The 22,052-nt window shown below is 44.2% G+C and overlaps 1 protein-coding gene across 1 annotated transcript; it reads right to left on the bottom strand.

Moving 5' to 3' along the window:
* Positions 1 to 1,975: 1,975 nt before the first annotated feature.
* On the bottom strand, positions 1,976 to 21,278 carry btd (biotinidase). The gene is made up of 3 exons (XM_070880033.1): positions 21,066 to 21,278; positions 5,949 to 6,098; positions 1,976 to 3,094 (listed from the first exon to the last, which is right to left on the bottom strand). The coding sequence occupies exons 1-3, from the start codon at positions 21,276 to 21,278 to the stop codon at positions 1,976 to 1,978; spliced, it is 1,482 nt and encodes a 493-aa protein (XP_070736134.1).
* Positions 21,279 to 22,052: the final 774 nt, after the last annotated feature.

Below are 22,052 nucleotides of genomic sequence, written 5' to 3'. Positions count from 1 at the left end.
AATTATGTGTCACACCATGGCTTTCGTTATATGAATGCTGCCCACGTGTGGTTGGGTTGCGTGCCGGGGTCACGAGCCAGGTGGTTAGTGGCTAGGCCTCGTCACCCATTAGCCAGCCTCTGGTTTGTGGTGGTGGCCGAAAAGTGGATGGTACAGCGGACTGCTTCAGAATGAAGGCATCATGCTGCTGCCAGGATACTGAGCATTGACTTGCATGATGCGCTGAGTACGGTCACACACCAGTTGGACATTGAGGGGTGGAATCCCTGCCACTTGCGGTACATATCTGAGTTCACAAAGTGGTGCCCGTAAAGCAACATGTGTGTGTCAATGGCACCCTGCATCATGGGGAAGCCCACTATCCTGGCTTCCACAGTATCTGATTGCAGTGGAAAACTGCCCAATGGATTCTGGTTAATGGAGAAGTCAGATCCCAGGGGCACGTGTGCATGAGCATACCTGGAATCACGCGGAGCAGTATGCCAATCAAGAAACAGAAATCTCCGATGCCCATTCATGATTTTTTAATGCTTCATTTTAGCGGCGGTGGTATAAATATCCTACATGTGTCTAGGTTACTTGTGTGCAAATGTTTCACAACAGGGATATTACATTTCATTATTAATAGTTTGTTAAATTGGTTCAAATCATGAAAGCCTCAGGGAATAATCAGCAATATCATTGGCATGTCACAGTTAACTGAAAACGTGAGACAGTTGGGGGCCGAAATTGCCCCTTTCCTTAAGGCTTGTTACCACCGCAAATTGGCAACCACGCTGCAGAGTGGAGTTGCCACCAACTTTTGGTGGAATGGCTGCTGATTGCCCAATTGCCCTCCTGAGTTTTCCCGGCGGTGCCCCGATAACCCCCTTACCCCTCCGCTGCTGCCGATTCGTCTTAAGCGCGTCATCACTGTGTGCACCACCGATCTAACCTCCCGACGTGACATCCCCCTCAGAAAATCTTCGACCTGCACGACGGTGCCAAAACAAACTTTTTTCCGGTGGTCCAGTGAGGCTCTGGCCTTCTGCAGCGGCGGTGTGGTTTCCTTTAAAGGGGAGGATGCAATGCCGCTGCCGCCAAGTATTATTTTTTGTCGGTCGAATGCCATGTCGGCCTGACAATTATGCCCCCAGGTTCAGCCGGGCCGCCAACAGGCAGCCTGGCACCTCCTCTTTAAGTGAAGTGGTGAGCCGTAGTGACATGGCGCCGCGATGATGTCATCGTGGTGGTCACTCCACTCCGCACACAACTTCCGTCCCTTAGTTGCTGTCACCACCGCATCTTTGCCCCTCGGGTGTAGTCACCGCCCCCATTAAGACCGACTTCCAGATCAAAACAAAAAAAAACAAAGAGCCGAATGTCGCTGAAGAGGCGACCTGAACCGCAGCTGCAGTAAAAAACACCGAACCCCTTGTTCTTTTGCTTTTTTTTTCTGTGGGTGAACCAGTTTTGTAAAATACATCACAGACACTGCACAAGGGGCATCTTTTTCTAATAAAAGCATCCTTGTAATCTTGCTCTGAAATGAAAATGACATTGGTGCTTTGGTAATTTGTCTTTACTCTTTGCCTATTTGTCTCCGCGGGTCATGTTGAGATCAGTTGTAATAATTAGAAAGAGGAGATATTAGTTAGGTGGATATAGATATTTATTTTGATAATGATAAAAATGTAATTAAAAATTATCAAAATACCTGGTGTATATTTCAAGCTGCTGCATATCCCCCCTCTCTAGCAACAGCTATAAAACATTCCTGCGTAATTACTGGGCAGTTGGTGGGCAATTAGCCAAACTGTGCGGCACCAATGAGGATCTGACAGTCACAGCAGAGGATCTGACAAGTCAGAACTTGACAGATCGCAAGTTCGGGATTTAGCATCCCGAACTTGCGTCAATTTCAAAGGTGCAAATTCTGCTCTAGTATTTTATTTAAGACATGTCACACTCAGAAAATAATTTGCATTTTATCAAACTAATCTTTTTCGTACCATCTTCCATAGAATGCTGCAGTCACAAGTCCTGCTGACATTCTCTTCTTCGTCATGTAATAATTATTGTCACCCCAGCCTCTGGTATCTGCATGATAAAGTTTCATCTCAGATGCTAATATTTCTGGATAAACGTGGTGTGTGCTAAAATTCCCCCACAATGTAAAGTCTACGATGTCAGTGGCAGTTGTAACACTTTGTCCACAGGTGTCATAGCTAGAGCCTGCACACTTTACCAAGGCACATACTTGCAGGTAGAAGATGGCAGCTCTTGTGTGAAACCCATCAAAGACTCCTAAAGCATACAGACTACTGGTTGTGTTGCCACGTTCGTAGGCTACATGACAACACAAGATGTTGGAACAGACTTGGAGGTTACCTTTCTTGCCTGTCACAGAGATAAAAGTATAATTATCATACATCATCATAGTATGGAAGATACTACCAGAATCATCACTTGTCAATGGGCCAATGTTCCTCTCAATGAATGGTGATGTAATCTGAGGCTTAGACATTTCCAGGCTGTGGACGTTGCTGGGTGCAATTACAGGAACCTCAGCCACAAGAAGTTTTCCTTTGTTGTTCTCCATGTTGTAGTAATAGAGGGAATCTGAAGGCGTGTAGATGCCACTTCCTGTCATATTGTATTCAGGATGATGCAGGTTGGCTGCAAAAAGATTGATACTGAACGCAGTTGCAAATGCTTGCTGAAACTCTACTGCAGATAAGAGTGGGAGCAAGTTGAACCAGGCTGTGGTAAATATAATTTGTTTCACACCATAATTCTCAATCAAGCTTACTGTTGGCTCATAGAACAAGATATCAAAGCAGGTAAAGATGCCAAAACTTCCGGCAAAAGATGTATTAAAGATGACGTGCTGCACTGTTTTAGGTGTATTGAACGCAACTTCAAAGAAAAGGTTCTGTTTATGGTATTTAGCTATCAGAGCACCTTCAGCATCAAAAACCACATTTGTATTAAACTGATATCTTCCATCTGATGGACAACCATGGTCACTATGATTACAGGGCTGTCTTTCCCCCATGTTTGCTATCAAATACATACTGCTGTTTTTTGCCATACAACTCAGTCGATGAAGGACCTACAATAAAACAAATATGAAAATATGATTAATTTTGTGAAGAATGAGAATTAAAGAACAAGGAATCTTGGTATGCCCTTCTCTGCAAAAATCTCATCCCTCACTAAAGTCTGTTTAAAACAGTGGTTTACTTAACTCAAAAAGATGAGTTATTCCCCTTATGCACTGACAGCTGGGGAACTAGAAAGCAAATTTAAGGTGGTTCTCTGAGGAACGAGAGAGAAAGGAAAAGCGGAGCAGTTAGACTCAGTCCCTAGATTAGAATATTGCTTTCTAATGCTTGGAGGTGAGATGGTTCCTGTTATTAGAAATGTAGTACGGAACAGGTGGGGAAAAGAATGAAACACATTGGGAATCTAATTAAAATTAATTTTATTTCTAAATTGCTGCAATTGTTTATTATTTTGCTTTAATTATATTCCAAATTTCAGTAGAATAATTCCAGAGTAGCCAGTTAACAATTGTTTAATTATGTGCAAAACATACTTCAACAAATAGAAGAGCGAGATAGATGCAGTAAAAATTGCTGTGTTAAAACTAGATTTCAGATGAACACATAAATGGACCTAGTTAAGATATCTAAAAAAATAATGGACATCTGCAACAGCAACTGCTTTAACAAGATTTTAAAAATGTATTCCAGTGCCAGATTTGCCATCTTGGAGTTGAGCTGGTGTATGAAGCTGTACATTGAAGTTCTCATACTGTTGTAATCTGACTCTCTTTCCATAGCAGTGCCCTGTACACGTGCAGACAGAATCCACAGACAGAATTCTGTTGTACAACTTCACAATCATAAAATCAGCATTATACAAGTGCAAGTACTTTGTTAAACATTTGCAGTTTAACCCATTATTGATTTTTTTGGAAATCATGGCAGCTAGATTTTAATATGGCTAAACGTAAGATGATGCACAGTGGAAAAATAAATAATAAACAGGTACACAATGAAAGGTCAGATGGACACTGCTGACGATTCACCAAAAACAGCCAGTCAGCTTGAAGCATAGTTGGTGGATCTTTAAGGCATTTACATACAAGTTAAAACAACTCATTTTATATGGATCATTAACGGGATTAAACTTGGAACTTTATCATATACCATTCTTTGGGATGTGGTCCTTGCTGGCAAGGCTGGCATTTATTGCCCATCCTCGGTTTCCCTTGAAGGCATGTAGGCATAATTGCTCAATTCCCTGCTCCCATTGGAGAGCCATGCTTGCAGGGAATATGGATTGGAGAATTGGGACAATCATGTCGCAGCACTGTTTCCTAACTGCTCTTCCAGCAAGTGCAACACCTCGCCAGGAGCGAGAAACCCCCCATAGTTAATGTCACTGATTTATCATTTTAAAAGAAAAGTAGATTGATTCATGGGGTAAATCCCCCAAACCCTAGTAACATCCCAGAGAATCCTGTAATACCATGTAATAAAACCAGAGTATGAATTATTCATGTACCATAAATCAATAGCCCTAATTATAAATACAGATTGTGGAATGCAACCCCCAAGATATAGGTAAAATCCAAAATCCTCTTAAATGAAGCAGCATTTGATTTCCTCAATCACCATAAAACAGTGGCCCTTTATATAGTGTGTGGCTTTAGGCATCCTAACATCAAAAGGATTACAAAATAGATTGGGAGGGTTCAAAGGGAAACCGCAAGATTGCTTCTAGGACTCTGAGCTGAAAGTGATAGATAACATAGACGTAAAGCTGCTATCTAACTTGGACTGTGAGCAAAGAATGAATACAGGCATTAAATGAACAAATCTCAAATGAATGTTTAGATTAGAACAATTTCCCCACAAATAATGGAAGTGAGAACCAGACTCCCTGAAAAAACAAGTTATTGTGTCATGTATCTGCTTCAAAAAAGAGCTAGGCAGTGTCATGTATCTTACATTATTATATATAACTGTATCCTAACATGCTATACATGACTGTAATAAGATATGACCTGTAACCACCAGCATACCTTACCACCAGGGGTGCACTTGCAAGAGACAGGTATATAAGCACAGGTCTCAGGCAAATGCAGCATTCCAGAGCTGTGAAATAAAGGTGCAGGTCCAGAGTGACCTTGACTTCACTACATGCCTCGTGTGAATCTGTACTGAGGGGATAGGACTTTATAGGCAGTAATTGGTTAGGAATAAGATTGAAAGTCAAAAACTTGATCAATATTGATAAAAGAAAAACTGCAAATATTAGAAATTTAAAAGAAAAACAGAAATTGTGGGAAATGCACAACATGTCAGTCAACATCTGAAAGAGAGAAGAAAGGTTAACTTTTTTGGAGTTGACTCTTCATTAGTTTGGCTGAATGAACTTTCTTATGTCAATGTCCTGAATGTATTGTTATTCTACTATTAATGAAACATTAGGCATATTTTTACAAAACCACACTCAGTGAGAAGCCTCGCCTACCATAAGCGTATATTGCAAATTTCTGTGATGGGTTTCTGTCCATTAAAAGGAATAGTGGAAAAATGTGGAGGACACACAACTAAATTCCCATTATACACTCCCAGCAGACAAGCCCCAGTGCCAGGAGTATAATTTTACAAGCCCATCCCATCAAACTCAAAACCATTTTTAAAATCCAAATATTAATAATTTGTACACAAACACAATTGTATATGGAATGTGATGTAAAATTTGGGGAAATTTACATAGTGAAACCAATGCAATCTTACAATCAGTAAACATCCTCTTTTTGCAAAGTATTCTGGATAAGCTGGCATCGGTGTTAACTAAATGCTTATAATTAAGAGTTGCAAAAGAGATACAAGATTTATTAGGATATAACACGATGCTTAAAATTAGTGCAAACTTTGCACAGCTCCTACCTCTGTATTATCAAATGCCGTTGGATGCAGACAGGGATTCCATTTAGTAACAGTCGGATCTGGCATTGGCTCCAAATATGGAAAAACAGAATCTCTGCTGAAGTTAAAGCCATACAGACCATCCTCTGGAAATACAATTATCTTAGCTCCCTGTAGTATATATCAAACAGAATAATTTGATGCATTAGCATGATCACAATTATAAACAAAGCCCGAAACTATAAATTGTACAAGTGTCGTGCTCGGTTTGTGAGGACAGTGCGAATGCAGCACCTATTGGCAGAATGGTGCTAATGTTATACTGCATTTGTAAGGCTAATGCCAGGCTGTCAACATTAAAACCAACATCACTGGAACTGTGACATGCTAAGTTACATGTCAATATAACGCAGCTAAAAGGCCATGCATGGAGCTAAATCAAATTTTAACTGAAAGTGGGTCATTTGAAATGTGGGTTAGCCTGTTTCTTAACAAAAAGGGCAAATCATTGTTCTGCCTTGTAGGTCTTTATTGTGGATCTTGGCACTAATGTGCACTCTCCTCTGACTCAGAAGGACATAGGTTCAAGCCTAACTCCAGAGACTTGAGTGTATAAGCTTTAGAGTAATGTAAAAGGACAAGGAAAAATCAAATGTGAAAATATTCACCTGGAAGAGGGCTAATTTCAGCAACTACAGGCTAGTCAGTTTGACATTAGTAGTGGGGAAACTTTTAGAGATAATAATCCAGGGCAAAATTAATTGGCACTTGGAAAAGTATGGGTTAATAAATGAAAGCCAGCACAGATTTGTTAAAGGCTCATCATGTTTTGGCTAATTTGATTGAGTTTTTTGATGAAGTAATGGAGAGGGTTGATGAGGATAGTGTCGTTAATGTTGTGTATATGGATTTTCAAAAGGCATTTGAGAAGGTACTACATAATAGACTTGTTAGCAAAATTGAAGCCCATGGGATTAAAGGGGCTGTGGCTGCATGGATATTAAATTGGCGAAGGGACAGAAAGCAGAGAATGGTGATGAATGGTTGTTTTTTTTTTAAAGATTGGTGGAAAGTGTGCAGTGGTGTTCCCCAGGAGTAGGCATTGGGACCACTGCTCTTTTTGATACATATTAATGACTAGACTTGGGTACACAGGGCATAATTTCATGGTCTGTAGATGACACAAATCTCAGAAACATAGAAACATACAAAATAGGTACAGGAGTAGGCCATTCGGCTCTTCGAGCCTGCACCACCATTCAACAAGATCATGGCTGATCATTCACCTCAGTACCCCTTTCCCGCTTTCTCTCCATACCCCTTGATCCCTTTAGCCATAAGAGCCATATCTAACTCCCTCTTTGAATATATCCAATGAACTGGCATCAACGACTCCCTGCGGCAGGGAATTCCACAGGTTAACAACTCTCTGAGTGAAGAAGTTTCTCCTCATCTCAGTCCTAAATGGCCTATCCCTTATCCAAAGACTGTGTCCCCTGGTTCTGGACTTCAACATCGGAACATTCTTCCCGCATCTAACCTGTCCCGTCCTGTCAGAATCTTATACGTTTCTATGAGATCCCCTCTCATCCTTCTAAACTCCAGTGTATAAAGGTCCAGTTGATCCAGTCTCTCCTCATATGTCAGTCCAGCCATCCCTGGAATCAGTCTGATGAACCTTTGCTGCACTCCCTCAATAGCAAGAACGTCCTTCCTCAGATTAGGAGACTAAAACTGAACACAATATTCCAGGTGAGGCCTCACCAAGGCCCTGTACAATTGCAGTAAGACCTCCCTGCTCCTATACTCAAATCCCCTAGCTATAAAGGCCAACATGCCATTTGCCTTCTTCACCGTCTGTTGTACCTGCATGCCAACTTTCAAAGACTGAAGTACCATGACACCCAGGGCTCGTTGCACCTCCCTTTTTCCTAATGTAGTAAACAGTGAGGAAGAGAATATTGTCAGAAAAATGGCAGATGAAATTTATTGCAGAGAAGTGTGAAGTGATTAATTTTGGTAGGAAGAATGAGGAGCGGCATTATAAACTAAATGGTATAATTTTAAAGGGGATGTAGGAACAGAGAGATCTGGAGACACAAGTTTTTGAATGTGACAGAACAAATTGAGAAGCCTATAAAAATGCATACAGGATCCTTGGCTTTATAGAGGTATAGAATGTAAAAGCAAGGAAATTATGCTCAATATTTATAAAACACTGGTTAAACCCCAGCTGCAGTATTGTGGCCATATTTTGGCACCACACATTAAGAAGGATAACAAGGCCTTAGAAAGGGTGCAGAGATTTACTAGAATGCTACCAGGAATGTGGGACTTCAGTTTAAGGGGAGATTTGATAGAGGCATTCAAAATCATTAATGGTTTTGATAGATCAAATAAGGAGAAACTGTTTCCAGCGGCAGAATGATTGGTAACCAGATGACACAGATTGAAGGTAATGGGCAAAAGAGCCAGAGGCGACATGAGGGAACAAAAAACTATGCAGCGAGTTATGATGATCTGGAATGTGCTGCTTGAAAGGGCAGTGGAACCAGATTAAATGATAACTTTCAAAATGGAATTAGATAAATAATTGAAGTGGAAAATGTTACAAGGCTATGGAGAAAGAGCAGGGGAGTGGGACTAATTGGATAGTTCTTTCAAAGAGATGGCACAGATATGAGGGGCTGAACGGCCTCCTTCTGTGCTGTACTATTCTATGACAGTCAAGGTAGTAACTTCAGTGCAGTATTGAAGAAGGGATGCAGTGTTAGAATCAGACACTAACCTTAGGCCCCATCTGTTCTCTCAGGTGCATATAAAAGATCCCATTTCGCTATTCAAAGAAGGCATGGGGAGATCTCCTGGTGTCTTGGCCAATATATCCCTCAACCAACAAGATGAGACTCAATATTTCATTTAGCAGCTGACTGAAGTTACACAGGAGACTGCCCTCTCCCAGTGCAGAGCAGATACATGTTGACTGTGGCTCTATTGGGACCTCCCCAATCCCAATATGCAGTAAAGCGAAAGTTTATGGCATAGATTTTGTGGTCAGAGGCAAGGGGTCTGCACTTGCCGCTGACCCCGAAGAAAGCTGCCCACAAAGATTTAGCGAGCTCTGTGGCTTCGATTTCCAACATCAATTTAATTCTAGCGCCATTTATAGAGAATCTCCGGCATCCAGAAACAATGAAGTCATCAAGCCTGCTGAACAGCCAATCAGATTGAAGAATTCTCACAGACAGCAAACCAGGAAGTAAAAAGCACTGATTATCATTCACTTTTTAATAATTTTACAGAGAGTGAAATAAAGACAGATATACACATGGAATTAAGGTAGCAGCTGAATTATCATAAATATAAGAACATGAGAAATAGCAGCAGGAGTAGGCCATACGGCCCCTTGAGCCTGCTGCGCCATTTAATATTATCATGGCTGATCTGATCATGGACTCAGGTCCACTTTCATGCCCGCTCCCCATAACCCCTTATTTCCTTATCAGTTAAGAAACTGTCTATCTTAAATTTATTCAATATCCCAGCTTCCACAGCTCTCTGAGGCAGCGAATTCCACAGATTACAACCCTCTGAGAGAAGAAATTCCTCCTCATCTCAGTTTTAAATGGGTGGCCCCTTATTCTAAGATTATGCCCTCTAGTTCTAGTCTCCCCTATCAGTGGAAACATCCTTTCTGCATCCACCTTGTCAAGCCCCCTCATAATCTTATACGTTTCGATAAGATCACCTCCCGTTCTTCAGAATTCCAATAAGTAGAGGCCCAACCTATTCAACCTTTCCTCATAAGTCAACCCCCTCATCTCCGGAATCAACCTCGCGAACCTGCTCTGAACTGTCTCCAAAGCAAGTATATCCTTTCTTAAATATGGAAACGAAAACTGTATGCAATATTCCAGGTATGGCCTCACCAATACCCTGCATAACTGCAGCAAGACTTCCCTGCTTTTATACTCTATCCCCTTTGCAATAAAGGCCAAGATGTCATTGGCCTTCCTGATCACTTGCTGTACCTGCATACTAACCTTTTGTGTTTCATGCACAAATACCCCAGGGTCCCGCTGTACTGCAGCACTTTTCAATTTTTCTCCATTTAAATAATAACTTGCTTTTTGATTTTTTTTCTGCCAAAGTGCATGACCTCACACTTTCTGACATTATACTCCATCTGCCAAATTTTTGCCCACTCACTTAGCCTGTCTATGTTCTTTTGCAGATTTTTTGTGTCCTCCTCACACATTGCTTTCCTCCCATCTTTATATTGTCAGCAAACTTGGCTACGTTAGTCCTTTCTTCCAAGTCGTTAATATAGATTGTAAATAGTTGGGATCCCAGTACTGATCCCTGCGGCACCCCATTAGTTACTGATTGCCAACCAGAGAATGAACCATTTATCCTGACTCTCTGTTTTCTGTCAGTCAATCCTCTATCCATGGTAATAAATTACCCCCAACCCCGTGAACTTGTATCTTGTGCAGTAACCTTTTATGTGGCACCTTGTCAAATGCCTACTGGAGGTGCAAATACATCACATCACAAATTCCAGCAAATTTGTCAAACATGACTTTCCCTTCATAAATCCATGCTGACTCTGCCTGATCGAATCATGCTTTTCCAAATGTCCTGCTGCTGCTTTTTTTAAATGGACTGCAACATTTTCCCAACCACAGATGTTAAGCTAGCTGGTCTATAGTTTTCTGCTTTTTTCTGCCTCCTTTTTTTAAATAGGGGATTTAGATTTGCAGTTTTCCAATCTGCTGTGACCTCTCCAGAATCCAGGGAATTTTGGTAAATTACAACCAATGCATCCACTATTCCTGTCGCTACTTCTTTTAAGACCCTAGGATGCAAGCCATCAGGTCCAGGGGATTTATCTGCCTTTAGTGAGTACCACCTCTTTAGTGATTGTGATTGTGTTAAGTTCCTCCCTCCCTCTAGCCCCTTGACTATCCACTGTTGGAATATTGTTTGTGTCCTCTACCATAAAGACTGATACAAAATATTTGTTCTGAGTTTCTGCCATCTCCATGTTCCCCAGGTGCGTGGGGGAGGCTCGGGAGGTGCGTCACTGAGACCTATAAAAAGGCCCAATGTGTCGGAGAAGGCTCGGGAGTTCCAGGTGCGTGGAGAGAGTCGGGAGGTGCGTCGCTGAGACCTATAAAAAGGCCCAATGTGTCGGAGAAGGCTCGGGAGTTCCAGGTGCGTGGAGAGAGTCGGGAGGTGCGTCGCTGAGACCTATAAAAAGGCCCAATGTGTCGGAGAAGGCTCGGGAGTTCCAGGTGCATGGAGAGAGTCGGGAGGTGCGTCGCTGAGACCTATAAAAAGGCCCAATGTGTCGGAGAAGGCTCGGGAGTTCCAGGTGCGTGGAGAGAGTCGGGAGGTGCGTCACTGAGACCTATAAAAAGGCCCAATGTGTCGGAGAAGGCTCGGGAGTTCCAGGTGCATGGAGAGAGTCGGGAGGTGCGTCGCTGAGGCGTGCTTGTGCAGCTACAGGGTGAAGGCAAAAAAGAAGTAGAAAAAAAATCAAAAGGTGACGTCACAGCCAAGGGAGTAAGTGATTGGCGAGTAACTTTTCTTTTTCTTTCTTTATCAGCAAGTAACATTTAGCATTGTTGTTGCCAACTTAAGTTTATCCAAGGGTTAAGTCATGGCAGGAGAGCTCGGACATGTGTTATCCTCCTCCTGTACTATATGGGAAGTCAGGGATACTTCCGCTGTCCCTGACGACTACATATGCGGGAAGTGCATCCGCCTGCAGCTCCTGACGGACCGCATTGCGGCACTGTAGCTGCGGATGGATTCACTCTGGAGCACCCATGGTGCTGAGAATGACGTGAATAGCACGTTTAGCGAGTTGGTCACACCGCAGTAAAGGGTACTCAGCCAGATAGTAAATGGGTGACCAGCAGGAAGAGCAGTGTAAGGAAGGTAGGGCAGGGGTCCCCTGCGGTCATCCCCCTGCAAAACAGATACACCGCTTTGGGTACTGTTGAGGGGGATGACTCACCAGGGGAGGGCAGCAGCCAAGTTCATGGCACCGTGGGTGGATCTGCTGCACAGGAGGGCAGGAAAAAGAGTGGGAGAGCTATAGTGATAGGGGATTTGATTGTAAGGGAAATAAGTAGGCATTTCTGCAGCCGCAACCGAGACTCCAGGATGGTATGTTGCCTCCCTGGTGCAAGGGTCAAGGATGTCTCAGAGCGGGTGCAGGACATTCTGAAAAGGGAGGGTGAACAGCCAGTTGTCGTTGTACACGACATAGGTAAAAAAAGGGATGAGGTCCTACGAAACGAATTTAAGAAGCTTGGAGCTAAATTAAAAAGTAGGACCTCAAAAGTAGTAATCTCAGCATTGCTACCAGTGCCACGTGCTAGTCAGAGTAGGAATCACAGGATAGCGCAGATGAATATGTGGCTTAAGGAGTGGTGCAGCAGGGAGCGATTCAAATTCCTGGGGCATTGGAACCGGTTCTGGGGGAGGTAGGACCAGTACAAACCGGACGGTCTACACCTGGGCAGGACCGGAACCAATGTCCTAAGGGGAGTGTTTGCTAGTGCTGTTGGGGAGGAGTTAAATTAATATGGCAGGGGGATGGGAACCTATGCAGGGAGGCAGAGGGAAATAAAAGGGAGACAGAGGCAAACGATAGAAAGGAGAATAGAAAAAGTGGAGGGCAGAGAATCCCAAGTCAAAAAACAAAAAGGGCCACATTACAGCAAAATTCTAAAAGGGACAAGGTGTGTTAAAAAGACAAGCCTGAAGGCTCTGTGTCTTAATGCAAGGAGTATCCATAATAAGGTGGATGAGTTAACTGTGCAAATAGATGTTAACAGATATGATGCGATTGGGATTACAGAGACCTGGCTCCAGGATGATCAGGGCTGGGAACTCAACAACCAAGGGTATTCAACATTCAGAAAGAATAGAATAAAAGTAAAAGGAGGTGGGTTAGCATTGCTGGTTAAAGAGGAGATTAATGCAATAGTTAGGAAGGACAATAGCTTGGATGATGTGGAATCTATATGGGAAGAGCTGCAGAACAATAAAGGGCAAAAAACGTTAGTAGGAGTTGCGTACAGACCTCCAAACAGTAGTAGTGATGTTCGGGAGGGCATCAAACAGGAAATTAGGGATGCATGCAATAAAGGTGCAGCAGTTATCATGGGTGACTTTAATATGCATATAGATTGGGCTAACCAAACTGGAAGCAATACGGTGGAGGAGGATTTCCTGGAGTGCATAAGGGATGGTTTTCTAGACCAATATGTTGAGGAACCAACTAGGGGGGAGGCCATCTTAGACTGGATGTTGAGTAATGAGAGATTAATTAGCAATCTTGTTGTGCGAGGCCCCTTGGGGAAGAGTGACCATAATATGGTGGAATTCTACATTAGGATGGAGAATGAAACAGTTAATTCAGAGACCATGGTCCAGAACTTAAAGAAGGGTAACTTTGAAGGTATGAGGCATGAATTGGCTAGGATAGATTGGCGAATGATACTTAAGGGGTTGACAGTGGATGGGCAATGGCAGATATTTAGAGACCGCATGGATGAACTGCAGCAATTGTACATCCCTGTCTGGCGTAAAAAATAAAAAAGGGAAGGTGGCTCAACCGTAGCTATCAAGGGAAATCTGGGATAGTATTAAAGCCAAGGAAGTGGCATACAAATTGGCCAGAAATAGCAGCGAACCCAGGGACTGGGAGAAATTTAGAACTCAGCAGAGGACGACAAAGGGTTTGATTAGGGCAGGGAAAATAGAGTACGAGAGGTAGCTTGCAGGGAACATTAAAACGGATTGTAAAAGCTTCTGTAGATATGTAAAGAGAAAAAGGTTAGTAAAGACAAACGTAAGTCCTCTGCAGTCAGAATCAGGGGAAGTCATAATGGGGAACAAAGAAATGGCAGACCAATTGAACAAGTACTTTGGTTCGGTATTCACTAAGGAGGACACAAACAACCTTCCAGATATAAAAGGGGTCAGAGGGTCTCGTAAGAAGGAGGAACTGAGGAAAATCCTTATTAGTCGGGAAATTGTGTTGGGGAAATGGATGGGATTGAAGGCCGATAAATCCCCAGGGCCTGATGGTCTGCATCCCAGAGTACTTAAGGAGGTGGCCTTGGAAATAGCGGATGCATTGACAGTCATTTTCCAACATTCCATAGACTCTGGATCAGTTCTTATGGAGTGGAGAGTAGCCAATGTAACCCCACTTTTTAAAAAAGGAGGGAGAGAGAAAACAGGGAATTATAGACCGGTCAGCCCAACATTAGTTGTGGGTAAAATGATGGAATCAATTATTAAGGATGTCATAGCAGCGCATTTGGAAAGAGGTGACATGATAGGTCCAAGTCAGCATGGATTTGTGAAAGGGAAATCATGTTTGACAAATATTCTGGAATTTTTTGAGGATGTTTCCAGTAAAGTGGACAAGGGAGAACCAGTTGATGTGGTGTATTTGGACTTTCAGAAGGCTTTGGACAAGGTCCCACACAAGAGATTAATGTGCAAAGTTAAAGCACATGGGATTGGGGGTAGTGTGCTGATCTGGATTGAGAACTGGTTGGCAGACAGGAAGCAAAGAGTAGGAGTAAATGGGTACTTTTCAGAATGGCAGGCAGTGACTAGTGGGGTACCGCAAGGTTCTGTGCTGGGGCCCCAGCTGTTTACATTGTACATTAATGATTTAGACCAGGGGATTAAATGTAGTATCTCCAAATTTGCGGATGACACTATGTTGGGTGGCAGTGTGAGCTGCGAGGAGGATGCTATGAGGCTGCAGAGTGACTTGGATAGGTTAGGTGAGTGGGCAAATGCATGGCAGATGAAGTATAATGTGGATAAATGTGAGGTTATCCACTTTGGTGGTAAAAACAGAGAGACAGACTATTATCTGAATGGTGACAGATTAGGAAAAGAGGAGGTGCAACGAGACCTGGGTGTCATGGTACATCAGTCATTGAAGGTTGGCATGCAGGTACAGCAGGTGGTTAAGAAGGCAAATGGCATGTTGGCCTTCATAGTGAGGGGATTTGAGTACAGGGACAGGTAGGTGTTACTACAGTTGTACAGGGCCTTGGTGAGGCCACACCTCGAGTATTGTATACAGTTTTGGTCTCCTAACTTGAGGAAGGACATTCTTGCTATTGAGAGAGTGCAGCGAAGGTTCACCAGACTGATTCCCGGGATGGCGGGATGACATATCACGAAAGACTGGATCAACTGGGCTTGGGATTCACTGGAGTTCAGAAGAATGAGAGGGGATCTCATAGAAACATTTAAAATTCTGACGGGGTTTAGACAGGTTAGATGCAGGAAGAACGTTCTCAATGTTGGGGAAGTCCCGAACCAGGGGTCACAGTCTAAGGATAAGGGGTAAGCCATTTAGGACTGAGATGAGGAGAAACTTCTTCACCCAGAGAGTGGTGAACCTGTGGAATTCTCTACCACAGAAGGTTGTTGAGGCCAATTCACTAAATATATTCAAAAAGGAGTTAGATATTGTCATGTATCTTACATTATTATCTATAACTGTATCCTAACATGCTGTACATGACTGTAATAAGATATGACCTGTAACCACCAGCATACCTTACCACCAGGGTTGCACTTGCAGGAGACAGGTATATAAGGGCAGGTCTCAGGCAAGTGCAGCATTCCAGAGCTGTGAAATAAAGGTGCAGGTCCAGAGTGACCTTGACTTCACGACATGCCTCGTGTGAATCTGTAGTGCGGGGACAGGACTTTACAGTGGTGACGGGTTACGGGATTACAGAATCCACAGAATGGCGAACAACGGATCAGATGAAAAGTACAATGCAGGAGACAATTGGGAGGACTTTATAGAAAGGCTCCAGCATAGCTTTGTAACCAAAGACTGGTTAGGCAACGATAAGGCAGACAAGAGAAGAGCCCATCTCTTGACCAGCTGTGACTCGAAAACATACGCTTTAATGAAGGATCTGTTGGCACCCGAGAAACCAGCAAGCAAGTCGTTTGAAGAATTGAGCACACTGGTAAGAGACCACCTGAAGCCAGTGAGCAGCCTACACATGGCCAGACACAGGTTCTACAACTACAGACGCTGTGTGGGCCAGAGCATACCCGACTTCGTGGCGGAACTTCGGAGGTTGGCTAGTTTATGTGAGTTCTCCGATGAACTGAGGAGAGAAATGCTGAGAGATTTTTTCATTGAAGGAATAGGCCATGCAGGCATATTCCGAAAGCTCATAGAGACCAAGAACCTGACCTTAGAGGCAGCAGCACTGGTTGCACAGACATTCTTGGTCGGAGAAGAAGAAACGAAGTTGATTTACAATGCAGGTACGACAACTAACGAAATATTGGAACAAGAAGTTCACAACACTAAACAAGCTGCTACCCCCACACACAGACAAAACCGGGAGAACAGGTTCTCGACAGCAAGCAGAAGCCATCAAGGGCCACAGGAACGGCCGTTCACACCTCATCAACCCACAATGCGAGCAATCAACTAAAAACTGAGAGAAGCTCAAGAGAGATCAGCCAGACGCAGCTCATTCTTTGGAAACTCTGAACAATGGAACAGGTCTGTGCTGGAGGTGTGGGGGTGCGTACTCGGCAAGGGGATGTCAATTTCAGCAGGCTGTTTGCAGAAATTGTGAATATGCAGGACATTTGGCCCGCATATGCAAAAAAACGGCAGCTCGGCTGATATATGAATCGGATGGGTCGGAAAGCGGACCAGAAGATGGTGGGGACAGTACCGGGACACCGGTGTACAGCGGGTCAACACGATCAATGGCCGCTGCTCCTACAACAGGACGCCTCCTATAATGATGAGGGTCTTACTCAACGGGATATCTGTCAACATGGAGCTGGATACGGGAGCGAGTCAATCTCTCATGGGCGCTCAACAATTTGAACAACTGTGGCCGCATAAAAGAGACAGACCAAAACTCACAAGGGTCGACACCACACTAAGGACCAATACCAAAGAAATTGTACCAGTCCTCGGCAGCGCCATGCTCTCTGTCACACACAAAGGGACAGTGAACCGACTTCCCCTGTGGATTGTCCCCGGAGACCCCCCCAGCACTGCTGGGGAGAAGCTGGCTGGCAAAACTAAACTGGAAATGGGATGATGTCCATGCCATGTTGATAGAGGAACGGACCTCCTGCTCAACAGTTATAAAGCGATTTGAACATTTCTTTCAGCCAGGTGTGGGCACTTTCAAAGGGGCTAAAGTCAAAATCTACATCACACAGTATGCTAGACCGGTCCATTACAAGGCCAGAGCTGTACCCTGTGTGGTGAGGGAAAAGATTGAACACGAACTAGACAGGCTTCTGCAGGAAGGCATTATATCACCTGTGGAATTTAGCGACTGGGCAAATCCCATCATCCCAGTCATGAAGCCTGATGGATCTGTACGAATCTGTGAGGACTACAAATCTACCATAAACAGACTCTCCCTACAGGACCAGTACCTGCTGCCCGGAGCGGAGGACTTATTTGCCACATTGGCTGGAGGTAAACTTTTCTCAAAATTAGACCTCACATCTGCGTATATGACGCAAGAATTGACTGAGGAATCTAAGCTACTCACCACCATCAACACACATCGAGGCCTTTTCATATACAATCGATGCCCATTCGGCATCAGGTCGGCAGCTGCCATATTCCAGCGCAACATGGAGAGTCTGCTCAAGTCCATCCCGGGGACGGTTGTATTTCAAGATGACATACTTATTACGGGCAGGGACACCGACACTCATCTCCGTAATTTGGAGGAAGTACTAAAGCAGTTGGATTGGGTAAGCCTACGAGTCAAGAAATCCAAGTGCCTGTTTCTCGCACCCGAGGTTGAATTTTTGGGCAGAAGGATTGCCGCTGATGGAATCCGCCCAACAGAGTCCAAAACAGAAGCAATTCGCCTGGCACCCAGGTCCCGGAATATCTCAGAACTGCGCGCCTTTCTCGGGCTACTCAATTACTTTGGGAACTTTATGCAGAACTTAAGCACGCTGCTGGAGCCTCTCCACGTGCTACTCAGAAAGGGGTGCGATTGTTGTAAGGGGACGCCCAGGAACGCGCCTTCAATAAGGCACGCAACCTTCTGTGTTCCAACAGTGTTTTGACTTTCTTTGACCCAGGTAAAAAGCTAGTTCTCACATGCGATGCATTAGCGTATGGGGTCGGGTGCGTTTTGCAACATGTCAATAGTGCGGGCAAATTACAACCCATAGCTTATGCCTCCAGGTCACTTTCGCGGGCGGAGCACGGGTACGGAATAGTAGAGAAGGAGGCGCTCGCGTGCGTGTACGTTGTCAAAAAGATGCACCAATACCTTTTCGGGGCCAAGTTCGTGTTAGAAACCGACCACAAGCCCCTCACGTCCCTCCTATCCGAGAGCAAGGCAATAAACGCCAACGCCTTGGCGCGAATTCACTCATGCTGGCGTCCTACGATTATACCATAAGGCACAGACCAGACACAGACAACTGTGCCGACGCGCTCAGCAGGCTACCCCTGGTGACCACGGAAGGGTCTGACGAACAGGACTGAGAGATAGTCATGGCAATTAATGCCTTTGAGTCCACAGGTTCGCCCATGACGGCTCGCCAAATCAGAGCCTGGACGGCCAGCAACACCACGTTATCCTTCGTAAAAAGATGTGTCCTTACTGGTAACTGGGCAGAGGCTCGCGATGCCTGCCCCGAGGAATTAAAACCCTTTCACAGGCGCATGCATGAGCTATCACTACAAGCAGACTGCCTGATGTGGAGCAGCCGAGTAGTCTTGCCTCTGCGAGGCAGAGAGGCATTTGTCTGGGAGCTCCACCGCGAGCACCCGGGGATCATTCTCATGAAGGCCATAGCCAGATCCCACGTCTGGTGGCCTGGTCTTGATGCGGACCTGGAGCTCTGCGTCCGAAGGTGCACCATTTGTGCCCAACTCAGCAATGCCCCCAGGGAGGCTCCACTGAGTCCCTGGCCCTGGCCTACCAAACCGTGGTCGCGGGTGCATGTAGACTATGTGGACCCATTCATGGGCAAAATGTTTCTCGTAGTTGTAGATGCATTTTCAAAGTGGATCGAATGCACCATTTTAAACTCGAGCACAACCTCCACCACTGTGGAGAGCCTCGCAACCATGTTTGCAACGCACGGAATCCCTGACATATTGGTCAGTGACAATGGTCCGTGCTTCACCAGCGCAGAATTCCAAGACTTTATAATTGACCACGGCATAAATCACATCAAGACGGCACCATTCAAGCCGGCCTCCAACGGCCAGGCAGAGAGAGCAGTGCAAATCATTAACCAAGGCATGCTTAAAATCCAAGGTCCCACGCTGCAGGGTCACCTGTCGCAACTGCTGCTGGCATACATATCTCATCCGCACTCGTGACTGGGATCACCCTGCGCAACTGTTGATGAAAAGGACTTTAAAAACAAGGCTCTCATTAATCCTCCCAGACATGCACAAAATCGTTGAGGCAAAGCGCCGTAAGCTGACTGAGTACCATGACAGAAATTCGAGGGGGGAGATGGAATGAGATAGGGGACAAAGTGTTTGTACTAAACTATGGCAAGGGTCCCAAATGGCTTTCAGGGACAGTAATGGGCAAGGAAGGAAACAGGCTACTGGTAGTACAAATGGACAATGGCAAAACCTGCCGGAGGCATGTAGACCAAGTCAAAAGCAGATTTACCAACAACACTGCGGAACTAGAGGCAGACTACAATGTGGAACTCGCACCACACCTGGTGGACAGACAGAGGGAACAACCTGAGGAAAGGACAATCCCAACAGACAGCCCAGGCGAATCAACAACAATCACACCAATCGAAACAGACAGCCCAGGTGAGATACCAGCAACCACACTCAAAGAAAAACAGACACCAAGGCAAACAACTAAACCACAGCGCAAACGCTCCACGCGAGAGCGTAGACCACCTGAGAGACTGAACCTATAAAGACAATAACACCTTGGGGGAGGGTGATGTCATGTATCTTACATTATTATATATAACTGTGTCCTAACATGCTAAACATGACTGTAATAAGATATGACCTGTAACCACCAGCATACCTTACCACCAGAGGTGCACTTGCAGGAGACAGGTATATAAGCACAGGTCTCAGGCAAGTGCAGCATTCCAGAGCTGTGATATAAAGGTGCAGGTCCAGCGTGACCTTCACTTCACTACATGCCTCGTGTGAATCTCTATTGAGGGGACAGGACTTTACAGATATCGTTCTTACTACCAGGGGGATCAAAGGGTATGGCGAGAAAGCAGGAATGGGGTACTGAAGTTGCATGTTCAGCCATGAACTCATTGAATGGCGGTGCAGGCTCGAACGGCCGAATGGCCTACTCCTGCACCTATTTTCTATGTTTCTATCACTAATTCCCTGGCCTCGTCCTCTAAGGGACCAACATTTACTTTAGTCACTCTTTTCCTTTTTATAAACCTATAGAAACTCTTGCTATCTGTTTTTATATTTAGTGCTAGTTTACTTTCATAGTCTATCTTCCCTTTCGTAATCATTTAAAGAATCTTTAAAAAATAAAATAAAAATTTATTTTTGTAATTTAAAAAAATCTATGGAATTATTATCATGGAATGGAGGGAATGACACTCCCCACCTTATTCAACAAGGCTTAACTTTTATAATGGTTTTAATAGCGAGAATAGTGCGTAAAAATGTGACATTCACGTTAATTCACTGATTCTGTGTTGATTGCATCTGTGAAGCCTGCAACAGTGCACTCTATGGAGGAGCAGGCTTTCACTGACAGCAATGCCTGCATTTCTGTCTTTAACTGCGCATGTGCGGATGCCAGAAGTTGCTTTCAGTTTGACACAGTAATGACAGCGACTGCTGACAGTTTTGCCATCATTACAGCCACAAATGCCCGGCCTATATGAAATACCTTACAACAGGAAGTCTTGCCCTAAAATACTCCCTTATTATTCCTTTGTGAGCATTTTGCTACAAGCTGAGTTAATTTTCCTAACCCCTAAAGTTATAAGGCTATAATTCAGCTGCACTTTACTCCAAAGGGTAAATAAATACATGTGCTGAACAGGCAGATCAGCTTTCAGGAAGCACTGAAGTTGCTTTACCCGCTTGTGAGCTGCAAGGACTTGCTCTTGGTAGATGTCCAGGTTCTCTCCCATGTGCCTCAGTGCCGCCTGACGTGTGGAAGGGGTCCACGACGTTGGATTCAGCACTGTGTTGTGTTCATAGACTGCCGCAGTGTAAACATCTCGTCCGCACACCGGGATTACAGAGCATTGCCACACCAACAACAGCCACTTCAAGCGAAATGTCTCCATTACTGAAGCTAGATGTTTCGGTGCAACAGTAGACAGCAGCACTGGAAACCCGAGGTTGACACGACTACTTGTACTTGAAACGTTAACGTCAACGTCAAACATTTATTGTGCAAGAGGGGCGGGGGTGGCAGTGATCTGACCGCCATCACATCATTCCTTATCAACTGTCCATCATTGGATTCTGGTTTTGTCAACAATATATCACCTGGACTATCAGTACACCATGTGAAGCAACTGTTCACCTTGACTTGTGCACTAACTTTCAATGGACTTTACTGAACCATTTTAATCACTTACTTATTCTTGCCTCTGCAGCGTTTCAAGCCACATTCTAATGAAAATAATTGTATCTATTTTCACTGCTGGTTGCACCAGTTGCAGCAAAGTCTTTTCATTCTGTTTATCAGCTAAAATTAATGAGTAAAACAGTTGGAATAATATATATGGCCATTATAACCAAGAGGTTTAACTGCAAATCATGGAACAGTAACAGGACGTCAATTGTAGAAAAAACAAGATTACAATAACATCGGATACAATTTAATCTCTTTCAATTGGGAAACTGAGCTCAAGGTTCATGGCCCATTGTGTAAGACAGCACTAAAGTTGGAGAGTAAGAGATGAGGCATTGAAGCTTAAGCTTTAAACAGCTGTGGAAAGGAGGATGAAACATGCATGTCAACCTACAACATTTAGAAAAGCTGACTGAACAGCTTCAAAACAACCAGAAAAACCACAAAAAGCAATATATATAACAAAAGCAGTTCTGACTAA

This window comes from Pristiophorus japonicus, chromosome 5 (genome assembly GCF_044704955.1).
Source record: "Pristiophorus japonicus isolate sPriJap1 chromosome 5, sPriJap1.hap1, whole genome shotgun sequence".
Classification (NCBI taxonomy): domain Eukaryota; kingdom Metazoa; phylum Chordata; class Chondrichthyes; family Pristiophoridae; genus Pristiophorus; species Pristiophorus japonicus.
This window is presented reverse-complemented; position numbering and strand designations above follow the sequence as displayed.

Excerpts from the sequence above, each read along its gene's own strand:
- btd (XM_070880033.1), bottom strand. The coding sequence starts at position 21,278 with ATGGAGACATTTCGCTTGAAGTGGCTGTTGTTGGTGTGGCAATGCTCT. Across the intron at positions 6,099-21,065 it reads TCCTTGCAGCTCACAAGCGG|GGAGCTAAGATAATTGTATT; the intron begins GTAAAGCAACTT and ends TATATACTACAG. Across the intron at positions 3,095-5,948 it reads CGGCATTTGATAATACAGAG|GTCCTTCATCGACTGAGTTG; the intron begins GTAGGAGCTGTG and ends GTTTTATTGTAG.